This window comes from Bufo gargarizans, chromosome 1 (assembly GCF_014858855.1).
Source record: "Bufo gargarizans isolate SCDJY-AF-19 chromosome 1, ASM1485885v1, whole genome shotgun sequence".
In the NCBI taxonomy this organism is placed as follows: domain Eukaryota; kingdom Metazoa; phylum Chordata; class Amphibia; order Anura; family Bufonidae; genus Bufo; species Bufo gargarizans.
Genome location: NC_058080.1, coordinates 286,495,255 through 286,507,862, shown reverse-complemented (window position 1 = coordinate 286,507,862; position 12,608 = coordinate 286,495,255). Strand labels below are relative to the sequence as shown.

At 41.2% G+C, this 12,608-nt stretch overlaps 1 protein-coding gene across 1 annotated transcript in view; it reads right to left on the bottom strand.

The window, feature by feature from the left end:
- Nucleotides 1–12,608, bottom strand: part of MRPL1 (mitochondrial ribosomal protein L1) — a 65,799-nt gene that overhangs the window by 23,335 nt on the left and 29,856 nt on the right. The window contains exons 5-6 of the mRNA XM_044304444.1: nt 4,208–4,279; nt 385–496 (exon numbers count right to left, since the gene is read on the bottom strand). Of these exons, the coding sequence (XP_044160379.1) occupies nt 385–496; nt 4,208–4,279 (184 nt within the window). The remainder of the gene's footprint in view (nt 1–384; nt 497–4,207; nt 4,280–12,608) is intronic.

Here is a 12,608-nt window from a genome sequence, read left to right as displayed (position 1 = left end):
AATGCAAACATAGTATTAGATAGACTGATTAAAACTATGTATAGATAGTGTTAAGTTATGAAAGCTGTGTTTTAAAAATAAATAAATGCAACGTTTTAATTTTGGAAAAAACAGTACATGATTCAAATACTTATTTGGGTCCAATCGGACCATCAATTAGTTAGTATTAACAATATAGACATATTAGTGCCCCATCCACACACAACATCTGAAGAAGAATTTTCTTGACTTATAGTTCCAAAACCTATTTGGCGAATCTACACTATTCACCTGACTGGCAGCTCAAGTGAAAGGTACCCTCAAATTACTGACAAGTGGACGGGTTTCAACCAAAGTGTAGACACCATTTAATGTAATAAATTCAGGAAACAAACTGTAAATTACCTCTTTTAGTTTTTGGAAATTTTTTCCTCAGCTTATTTTTTAGGATGTTCAGTTTGGCAATAATGTCGGGTGTTGCGATGTAGAAATCTGCTTGTATTTCATCATTCAGAATCTGCAAGGTCAACATTTTTTGACAGCAGTTAGGACACGTCTACAATTTAAAATCTGCTAATGCTAATACCCACAAGCAAGGGAACTAGGAGTCAAACCCATTTCTACACGTATGATTATAGGAGCAAATACATAGAGACATATATCATGAATATATAGCATCAACGCTAAGGACCAGTATCGGAGTCAATCATTTGTATTGCGGCTGTGCTTGTTATCGCACTCAGCTCAATTCACTTCTATGGGGCCGAGTGTGATACCAAGAACATCCGCTATACAGTATACGACACTGTGCTTGGTAAGTTGTGAGAAGGTAGTGGCGCTCACAGGAGCACCAGTGCCTTCTTAAACAGCTGATCGGCAGGGGTCCTGGGTGTCAGACCTCACTGGTCAGATACTGATGACCTATGCAGAGGATAGGTCATCAGCATAAAAATCCTGGAAAACACCTTTAAGAGTCTGTTATACTGGATGCTCATAAGTACATTATGAACCGTGAATGAGCTTGCCAGGTGGTGAAGCTAAAAGGCAAGGTGATTTTACTTCAGATACTGGAATGTGATGATGTTTAAGACCTCAAGTTTTCCCATTACTTTGGTTCACTTGTTCCTCCAGGTTCCTTGGTATATTTTTAATCAGAAAAGATCATATGGAAGAGATTGGTATGTGAACCTTGAGGTGAATAGTTATTTGGGGCAAACAGGATTTAAACAAGGAAGTATTATCACAGGATTAGGAATGAATCACGTAGTATTATATTCTGTGGCATATTGCTAAGATGTTATCAATGTCTGATCGACCGCTGTGACCCTTCCCAACTGCTAGAATAAAGTGGCAGCGGCACTAGGAAAGTAAATGGCTAAGCATTAGGACACCCAGAAAAAGCTATTGGTGGTATATCATAGAGATACTGTACCAATATCTAAGGTGAGACAAGCCCTTTAAAAGGTTTGTGTAGTGGTTTAATATTGATAGTCTATCCTCAGGATAGGTCATCAATATCAGATCAGAGAGAGAGAAAAAGTAATCTTTACACAAATTTGTACCATCGTCTGATAGTTTTAAATGTGTGGTATTTTGGGGCATCTAAACCCCCCCTTTTAAATCGACTTAATAAAGTGTATGTTTTAATTTTAAAAATTAGTATACCCCTACAGGGATTCTTTTGGTCTTATTGACCAGTGGTGTATCTGAGGTTTACCTCCCGAGGGTCTTTACTAGGGCCTAATTTGTGTATCCATTTATTGAGGGTAGCACCTCTTTTAGACTGAGCAAACGCCCATCTGCCTGGGGCTACTGAGCAAAGTACAAATGTAGCTGGTTCCTACACTGCCCTGAAAATGTGGACTTGGATAAGTCCAAGAGAGTTGATATATTAGCGATAGGGACCTGTCTGCGGAAGCCATCTTGGCGCATGGTAGATGGGCCCGACACAAGTTTGATCAAAATGTGCGCTAAGAGCTTCCACCGATTCATTTATAGTAGGTATAACACCACTTGAATTTAGAATGAGCCCCATTTCTCAGCTTTACTGCTTATATGTGTGTGCAGCCATTATTTTTTTTATCAACCATGTTTGCTTTATGGATATGCACCTATGACCAGGGTGGATTTGATTTAAATCAAACCGATTTAAATCACTAGTCAGTAAGGCTTGATTTAAATCATAGTTTTTTACATAAAGATTCATATTTGGACAATTTTTCTGTTGTACTTAGGAAGGAGAAAAATAATCATTACCTTAACAATTTAAATAGGATTTATTCAACTGAAACAATAACATTACAGCATGTTATTTGCTTAAACATCCATGTTTGTTGCAGTGTTTGCATTTTGCACGCATGCCTGCCTTACCGATAGGTAAAGGAACTTCATTAAAATATTGCCAAACTGGGTCTCTTTTACGGCCTGCTGCCATTATAGTTTTTTTCCTCCAAGGAAAGAATGTGATAAACCTCAGGTCATACACACAAAAAGATCCAAAGATTTGTCTGTCTGTGGCTGTGCAGTACTGTGCTCAGAAAGTTTCACTTTCATTTTGTAGTACTCCTTGTCTGCTTGCCTTTTCCTCCTTAGGCCCCTTTCACACGAGCGTGACGGATTAGGTCCGGATGCATTCAGGGTGCAGTCAGTGAAACTCGCACTATTTTGCAAGCAAGTTCAGTCAGTTTTGTCTGCAATTGCGTTCAGTTGTTCAGTTTTTTTCCGCGCGGGTGCAATGCGCTTTGATGCGTTTTTCACGCGCGTGATAAAAACTGAAGGTTTACAAACAACATCTCCTAGCAACCATCAGTGAAAAACGCATCGCACCCGCACTTGCTTGCGGATGCAATGCGTTTTTCACGCAGCCCCATTCACTTCTATGGGGCCAGGGCTGCATGAAAAACGCAGAATATAGAACATGCTGCGATTTTCACACAACGCAGAACTGATGCGTGAAAAACAACGCTCATGTACACAGCCCCATTGAAATGAATGGGTCAGGATTCAGTGCGGGTGCTATGCATTCACGTCACGCATTGCACCCGCGAGGAAAACTCGCTCGTGTGAAAGGGGCATTACACTTAGTTTCACTTTCTTCTTGTGCAGATCTATTCCACTCCAAACAATCAGAAAAATATTGTTTATATTCTATTCATCTGTGATAATATCTGGTAGGCAGAGAAACTACCCAGTAATCTTACAAAAACCTCTGGAAGAGCATGACATTGTGAATGGATTAATGGAATTTAACAAAAAATTAAACATATACAGCCTTATTCTACATAATTTAAAAAGTTATCTTTATTTCATAATGAAATAACCTTTGGATGGTACTATATTTTCCTCAAAAAGCATTTTATATTTTTAAAAAAAATCATTGATTTTTATCCACCCTGCCTATGAATAAGAATGTGCCAGTCTAAATTTTCTTGTAGTATATATATTGAGGGTAGCGCCTCTTTTAGACTGAGCAAACGCCCATCTGCCTGGGGCTTCTGAGCACAGTACAAATGTAGCTGGTTCCTACACTGCCCTGAAAATGTGGACTTGGTTAAGTCCAAGAGAGGCGGTATATTAGTGATAGGGATCCGTCTGCGGAAGCCACCTTGGCGCTTGGTAGATGGGCCCGACACAAGTTTGATCAAAATGTGCGCTAAGAGCTTCCACTGATCCATTTATAGTAGGTATAGCACCACTTGAATTTAGAATGTTCCCCGTTTCTCAGCTTTACTGCTTATATGTGTGTGCAACTACAAAGGAGATGACCTGCAAGCTATTTTGAAGAGGAAGAAGCATTCGAACCAGAGCTGCAACACCTTCAAATGGCTGATGGGCAGGGGTGCTGGGTGTTGGACCCTCTCTGATCTATTCTGAGGATAGGTCATCAATATTAGGCTACGGCACAACCCCTTTAATTCTGAGTGCACTGACTGCACCAAGGCTTTGGTAACACACTGAGCCAAATCACAGCACGGGTCGTGCAGCAATTCTCTTTTTTAAACTACTGCAAGACTGCTTTTCACATAAGAGGCACATTTTTGGGTACTAAATGAAACTAACATTCTCAGATAGTGACAAAGCAGCACATCTAGTCTGCAGGGACGAAAAAGCACAACAGCCAGCAATCCAACAGATTTCATTTACTGTGATTTCACTGTTATAGCATGGAAGCAACTATGCAGAATGTGATACATGGCAGCGATGAATTTAGAGGCATGAAATAGAATACCTGGGGGATAAGCTCAATCCCTCCAACAAATGAAGCTCCGTTGTTTTTTGCAATCTCAGCTTCTTCTGCTTTCTGCAGGGGGATGAAACAAAAAAATAATAATATATATGGTCAGTGTTAGTGAATCATATATGGAATGAAGCAGGTTAGGGCTCTTTCACACCTGCATTCTTTTCTTCCGGCATAGAGTTCCGTCGTCGGGGCTCTATGCTGGAAGAATCCTGATCAGTTTTATCCTAATGCATTCTGAATGGAGAGAAATCCATTCAGGATGCATCAGGATGTCTTCAGTTCCAGAACGGAACGTTTTTTGGCCGGAGAAAATACCGCAGCATGCTGCGCTTTTTGCTCCGGCCAAAAATCCTGAAGACTTGCCGCAAGGCCGGATCCGGAATTAATGCCCATTGAAAGGCATTAATCCGGATCCGGCCTTAAGCTAAACGTCGTTTCGGCGTATTGACGGATACGACGTTTAGCTTTTTCTGAATGGTTACCATGGCTGCCGGGACCAGCCATGGTAAAGTGTAGTGGGGAGCAGTATATTTACCATCCGTGCGGCTCCCGGGGCGCTCCAGAGTGACGTCAGGGCGCCCCAAGCGCATGGATCACGTGATCGCATGGCATGTCATCCATGCGCATGGGGCGCTCTGACGTCATTCTGGAGAGCCCCGGGAGCCGCGCGGACTGTAAGTATACCGCTCCCCCGCTCCTACTATGGCAACCAGGACTTTAATAGCGTCCTGGCTGCCATAGTAACACTGAAAGCATTTTGAAGACGGATCAGTCTTCAAATGCTTTCAGTACACTTGCGTTTTTCTGGATTCCGGCAAGTGGAGTACACACCGGATCCGGACAACGCAAGTGTGAAAGAGGCATTACACATTTTCTTCCGTAGTTCAGTCAGTTGAAACATTATATGCACCATCGGCGGGACACATCCTTTATATTACACATTCCTCATACCAACAATCAGTGTTCCACAAAAGAATGTCAGCCAAAAAAGTGGCAGCTAACATTCCCAGTGGCAACTGTGCTGGGCTTTCAATACCAGTCTATATCACACCCATCTCCTCACAACGAGCGGCACTTAAAGAATTTATCTAATTTAATGTTCTATTCATGTGCAACCCAGTTTTTTCCGTCTAGATCAGGGATCAGCAACCTCCGGCAATCCAGATGTTCTGAAACTACAGCTCCCAGAATGCTCCATTCACTTCTATAGTAGTTGTGGGAACAGCTGAGCATGTTTGCATGCTGGGATTTGACGAAGGTTGCTGATCCCTGATCTAGTTTGTCCACCAACCAAAATAATATTCTCGTCACTAAGTTTTCCAGTAGATTTATAAGACTCGCCAGCTTAGGCACCTCAAGATATGTCAGATGCATTGAATGATCTTTCATACCTGGAGAGCCACATTACACTCAGAAATAAAGAGGAGAGACATGGTACAGACAAGGAAACAAGAAAATAGGCATTTTACCACCCAAGGTTAGCAATATCAGGAGTTAGGATCTGCAGTTTTGTCAATATGGAAGTCTTCTCATAACTAGTGCTCCTATTAGACGTCACACAGGTGGCTGTTGTGACCAAGTTGCATCTTCCAGGCCACTGGTTGGGGACCAATGCTGTAGAGTATAGCTAGTCAATGGTATATGCAATACATACAGTGCTTCTGAAAGGCAAATCATGGAGAACCATTAGGACTGAACTGTAAGGGCCCGTTTACACTGGCTTTTTTGGCCTGAGTTTGGAGAGCTTCAGATCCCAAAAATTGTGCAAAACAGCTTCCCATTCATTTGAATGGGAAGCAGCACTTGATTTTTTTCCATGTGGAAAAAAGAATCAGCATGTCCCATCTTAGGGCGGGATCCGTACTGAATCTCTCATTGAAATTAATTGTGTAGTGTCCAAAAAACAGCTCCGTACGTGTCCATGCAGTTTTTGCATTTTTTTGGGCGTGAATCCATGTCAAAAACCATAAACTGAAAATGCAGTTTTGTATTGAAGTAAACACCCATTTGGTTAAAAAAATGTGTGACAAACTGCACAAATTTTGTAGGTGGATTTTCTAAATCCATCGTGTGAACAACCTTTAACGGTGAATTTACTTGTCGCACAATCCGAACTGATATATACAGTCAGGTCCATAAATATTGGGACATCGACACAATTCTAACATTTCTGGTTCTATACACCACCACAATGGATTTGAAATGAAACAAACAAGATGTGCTTTAACTACAGAATGTCAGCTTTAATTTGAGGGTATTTACATCCAAATCAGGTGAACGGTGTAGGAATTACAACAGTTTGCATATGTGCCTCCCTCTTGTTAAGGAACCAAAAGTAATGGGACAGAATAATAATCATAAAACAAACTTTCACTTTTTAATACTTGGTTGCAAATCCTTTGCAGTCAATTACAGCCTGAAGTCTGGAACGCATAGACATCACCAGACGCTGGGTTTCATGCCTGGTGATGCTCTGCCAGGCCTCTACTGCAACTGTCTTCAGTTCCTGCTTGTTCTTGGGGCATTTTCCCTTCAGTTTTGTCTTCAGCAAGTGAAATGCATGCTCAATCGGATTCAGGTCAGGTGATTGACTTGGCCATTGCATAACATTCCTCTTCTTTCCCTTAAAAAACGCTTTGGTTGCTTTTGCAGTATGCTTTGGGTCATTGTCCATCTGCACTGTGAAGCGCCGTCTAATGAGTTCTGAAGCATTTGGCTGAATATGAGCAGATAATATTGCCTGAAACACTTCAGAATTCATCCTGCTGCTTTTGTCAGCAGTCACATCATCAATAAATACAAGAGAACCAGTTCCATTGGCAGCCATACATGCCATGACATGACACTACCACCACCATGCTTCACTGATGAGGTGGTACTCTAAACTCTAATCTGGTCTTCCTGTTTTTGAGGCTCACCAATGGTTTACATCTTGTGGTGAACCCTCTCTATTTACTGTGGTGAAGTCTTATCTTGATTGTTGACTTTGACACACATACACCTACCTCCTGGAGAGTGTTCTTGATCTGGCCAACTGTTGTGAAGGGTGTTTTCTTCACTAGGGAAAGAATTCTTCGGTCATCCACCACAGTTGTTTTCCGTGGTCTTCCAGGTCTTTTGGTGTTGCTGAGCTCACCGACGCGTTCCTTCTTTTTAAGAATGTTCCAAACAGTTGTTTGATGGGTTTGTTTAGTTTTTTCAGCCTAATGATGGCTTGCTTTACTGATAGTGACAGCTCTTTGGATCTCATCTTGAGAGCTGACAGCAACAGATTCCAAATAGCACACTAGAAATAAACTCTGGACCTTTTATCTGCTCATTGTAATTGGGATAATGAGGGAATAACACACACCTGGCCATGGAACAGCTGAGAAGCCAATTGTCCCATTACTTTTAGTCCCTTAACAAGTGGGAGGCACATATGCAAACTGTTGTAATTCCTACACCGTTCACCTGATTTGGATGTAAATACCATCAAATTAAAGCTGACAGTCTGCAGTTAAAGCACATCTTGTTCGTTTCATTTCAAATCCATTGTGGTGGTGTATAGAGCCAAAAATGTTAGAATTGTGTCCATGTCCTAATATTTATGGACCTGACTGTAGCAACAAAGTACAGTGTTACTGAATTGAAAATTAACAACCCCGATTCACACACAGGATAAAAACCTGGGGCAGTTTCTAGGCATGCCTTAGGGCTCTTTCACACCTGCGTTCTTTTCTTCCGGCATAGAGTTCCGTCGTCGGGGCTCTATGCCGGAAGAATCCTGATCAGTTTTATCCTAATGCATTCTGAATAGAGTGAAATCCGTTCAGGATGCATCAGGATGTCTTCAGTTCCGTACTGCGCTTTTTGCTCCGGCCAAAAATCCTGAAGACTTGCCGCGAGGCCGGATCCGGAATTAATGCCCATTGAAAGGCATTGATCCGGACTTAAGCTAAAACGTCGTTTCGGCGCATTGCCGGATCCGACGTTTAGCTTTTTCTGAATGGTTACCATGGCTGCCGGGACGCTAAAGTCCTGGCAGCCATGGTAAAGTGTATTGGGGAGCGGGGGAGCAGTATACTTACCGTCCGTGCGGCTCCCGGGGTGCTCCAGAGTGACGTCAGGGTGCCCCAAGCGCATGGATCACGCATGGCACGTCATCCATGCGCATGGGGCGCTCTGACGTCATTCTGGAGCGCCCCGGGAACTGTGCGGACTGTAAGTATACAGCTCCCCCGCTCCTACTATGCCAACCAGGACTTTAATAGCGTCCTGGCTGCCATAGTAACACAAAGCATTTTGAAGACAGATCCGTCTTCAAATGCTTTCAGTACACTTGCGTTTTTCCGGATCCGGCGTGTAATTCCGGCAAGTGGAGTACACGCCGGATCCGGACAACGCAAGTGTTAAAGAGCCCTTATCTGTTGTGGAAGAATAACAGATTTTAACGGCATATTTCATTAATTGCAAAGCAAATAGTGAGATTGCCGGCAGCTTAATCCACAGCAAAGTCCACATGAAAAACATTTCACTGCAGGCTTTGATGCAGATATTTCAGCTGGTTTAATATGTAAACCCAGCCTAACAGAACATATAGTACAGGATGCTAGTCACTGCTCTTAAGGTGTATTTTTGCAATGTGTAGTGGCAGTGATACTGACCATTTTTGTAATATACTTTAATTTAACCACTTGCCATCTGGGCCATTTGCCCCCTTCCTGACCAGGCTTAATTTTGCAAAACTGACATATCTCACTTTATGTGGTAATAACTTTGGAACGCCTTTATTTATCCAAGTCATTCAGAGATTGTACTTCATGACAGTCATAAATTTTAGTCAAAATATTTCACCTTTATTTATGAAAAAATCCCAAATTTACCCAAAAATTTGAAGAATTCGCAATTTTCTAAATTTTAATTTCTCTGCTTTTAAAACAGAAAGTGATGCCTCATAAAATATTTATTACTTAACATTCCCCATATGTCTGCTTTATGTTGGCATCATTTTGGAAATGTCATTTTATTTTTTTAGGACGTTAGAAGGCTTAGAAGTTTAGAAGCAATTCAAATTTTTAAGAAAATTGCCCAAACCCACTTTTTAAGGACCAGTTCAGGTCTGAAGTCACTTTGTGGGGCTTACATTGTGAATACCCCCATAAATGACCCCATTGTAGAAACTACACCCCTCAAGGTATTCAAAACCGATTTTACAAACTTTGTTAACCCTTTAGGTGTTCCACAAGAATTAAAGAAATATGGAGATCAAATTTTTAAATTTCACTTTTTTGGCAGATTTTCCATTTTAATCAAATTTTTTATTTAACACATCGATGGTTAACAGCCAAACAAAACTCAATATTTATTACCCAGATTCTGCGGTTTACAGAAACACCCCACATGTGGTCATAAACTGCTGTATGGGCACACGGCAGGGCGCAGAAGAAAAAGAACTCCACATGGTTTTTAGATGCCATGTCCCATTTGAAGCCCCCTGATGCACCCTTACAGTAGAAACTCCCAAGAAGTGACCCCATTTTGGAAACTAGGGGATAAGGTGCCAGTTTTATTAGTACTATTTTTGGGTACATATGATTTTTTGATCATTCATTATGACACTTTATAGGGCAAGGTGACCAAAAAATGGGTTGTTTTAGCACAGTTTCTTTATTTTTATTTTTACAGCGTTCACCTGAGGGGTTCAGTCAAGTGACATTTTTATAGAGCAGATTGTTACGGACGTGGCGATACCTGATATGTATACTTTTTCTGATTTATTAAAGTTTTACACAATAATAGCATTTTTGAAACCAAAAAAAGGATGTTTTAGTGTCTCCATGTTCTAAGAGCTATATTTTATTTTATTTTTTGAGAGATTTTCTTATGTAGGGGCTCATTTTTTGTGGGATGAGGCGACGGTTTTAGTGGTACCATTTTGTGGGACATACGCGTTTTTGATCACTTGGTGTTGCACCTTTTGTGATGTAATGTGACAAAAATTGCTTGTTTTGACACTGGTTTTTTTTTTGTTTGTTTTTTACGGTGTTCACCCGAGGGGTTAGGTCATGTGATATTTTTATAGAGCTGGTTTTTACGGACGCGGCAATACCAAATATGTCTATTTTATTTTTTCTATTTTTAAATTTTTTTTTTATTCCTTACTTGGGGACTTTTTTTTTTTTTACATGTGAAACTTTATTTTATTTTATTTATTTATTTTTTATTTTACACTTTTCGTCCCCCATAAGGTCATACAAGACCTCTGGGGGACATTTACGTCACTTTTTCTTTTTTTTTTTCACTGTTGATTTCTCCTGTAACTGGGGCTGACATAGTAGCCCCAGTTACAGTGGAAATACACCCCCCAGAGAGGCTGTACAGCGCAATACTGCGCTGTACAGCCTCAGTGCAGGGCTGATCGAGGTCTCTGAAAGACCTCACACAGCTCCTGCACTCTCCGGTCCCGACGGTCACATGACAGCCGGGCCGGAACAGGAAGCGCATAGCGCTTCCTGCTCTACATACACATCGCTCGGTAAGCGCTGTGTATGCAGCGATCCAGAAGGCAGGGACACCTGGGAACTGCCCCTGCTTTCTCTCTGGGTTGCCCTGCTGTCACTGACAGCGGGCAACCCGATCAGCAGCTGCACGATTAGCGTGCAGCTGCAATCTCTGAAAGGACGTTTTAAAACGTCCATTAGGAGATAGAGATCCACCTCCCGGACGTTTATAGTCTATGGGCGGACGGGAGGTGGTTAACTACTGAAATCATACACTTCTGTTAGATAAATAGCTGTAAAGTGGCCCGTTTTGAGCCTTAGCAACGCTCCTCTGTCTTCTGTTTATATAACACAGTCAATGTTGAGCAGAGGAGCGTTGCTAAGGCTCAAAATGGTTGACTTTAGAGCTATTTTTCCAATGGAAATGTACGACTTCAGTAATTAAAGTATATTACAAAAATGGTCAGCGGCGGGTGAGGGAGCTCATCGGGTTACCGCACTGCTGTGGCGGGGACCCGATGGGTGACAAGGCAGCCCGATTCCATGCACAGGCTGCCCAATGCCTTGCACGGCATCGGGACCTGCCTTCTACGGTGTAATACACTAACAGGCAATGCACTACAATACAGATTGTAATGCATTGCAGAGGGAATCAGACCCCCAAAAGGGTCACAGAGTGGGACAAAAATAAAGTTTACAAAAAAAAAAAGTGTCTTTAATTAAAAATAAAAGGAAAAAAAAAACTCCCTATTCCCATGATTTTATAATAAAAAACATAGGGAAAAAAAACACACACATATTAGAGATCACCGCGTCCGTAACGTCCGGCGCTATATATCACATTATGAATCCCGTCCGATAAACACCATAAACAAAAAAAACTGGCACAAAAAAGCCATTTTTGTCACCTTACATCACAAAAGGTGCAACACCAAGTGATCAAAAAGGCGTATGTTCCCCAAAATGGTACCAAAAAAACCCCCGTCACCTAATCCCACAAAAAATGAGACCTTACCTAAGACAATCTGTCAAAAAATAAAAAAGCTATTGCTCTCAGACAATGGAGACACTAAAACATAATTTTTTGGGTTTCAAAAATGCTATTATTGAGTAAAACTTAAATTAGTAAGAAAAAGTATACACATTAGGTATTGCCACGTCTGTAACGACCTGCTCTATAAAAACGTCACATGACCTAACCCCTCAGGTGAACGCTGTAAAAATTAATAAAAACTGTGCCAAAACCACAATTTTTTGGGTCAGCTTGCCCCATAAAGAGTAATAATGAAGGATAAAATCATATGTACCCAAAAAAGGTACCAATAAAAACTTCAACTCTTCCTGCAAAAAATGAGCCCCTGCACAAGACGATCTGCAGAAAATTTCTAAAAAGTATGGCGTTTAAAAAATGGAGACACAAAAACATATTTTGAAACAAAGAAAGTAGACCTATTTAATATCATTGCGTCTGTAACAACCTGCTCTATAAAAAAATAGCACATGATCTAACCTGTCATGAACGTTGTAAAAAATACAGACATTTTGTTGTTACCTTGCCTCACAAAAAATGTAATATAGAGCAATTAAAAATCATATGTACCCCAAAATAGTACTAATAAAAACTGTCACCTTATCCCGTAGTTTCCAAAATAAAGTCACTTTTTGGAGGGGTGCATCAGGGGGGCTTCAAATGGGACATGGCATCTAAAAACCAGTCCAGCAAAATCTGCCTTCCAAAAACCATACGGCTCTCCTATTCTTCTGCGCCCTGGTGTGTGCCCTTACATCAGTTTACAACCACATGTGGGGTGTTTCTGTAAACAGCAGAATAAGGGTCCATTCACACGTCCGTTGTTTCTTTCCTGATCTGTTCCGTTTTTTGCGGAACAGATCTGGACCAGTTCTGT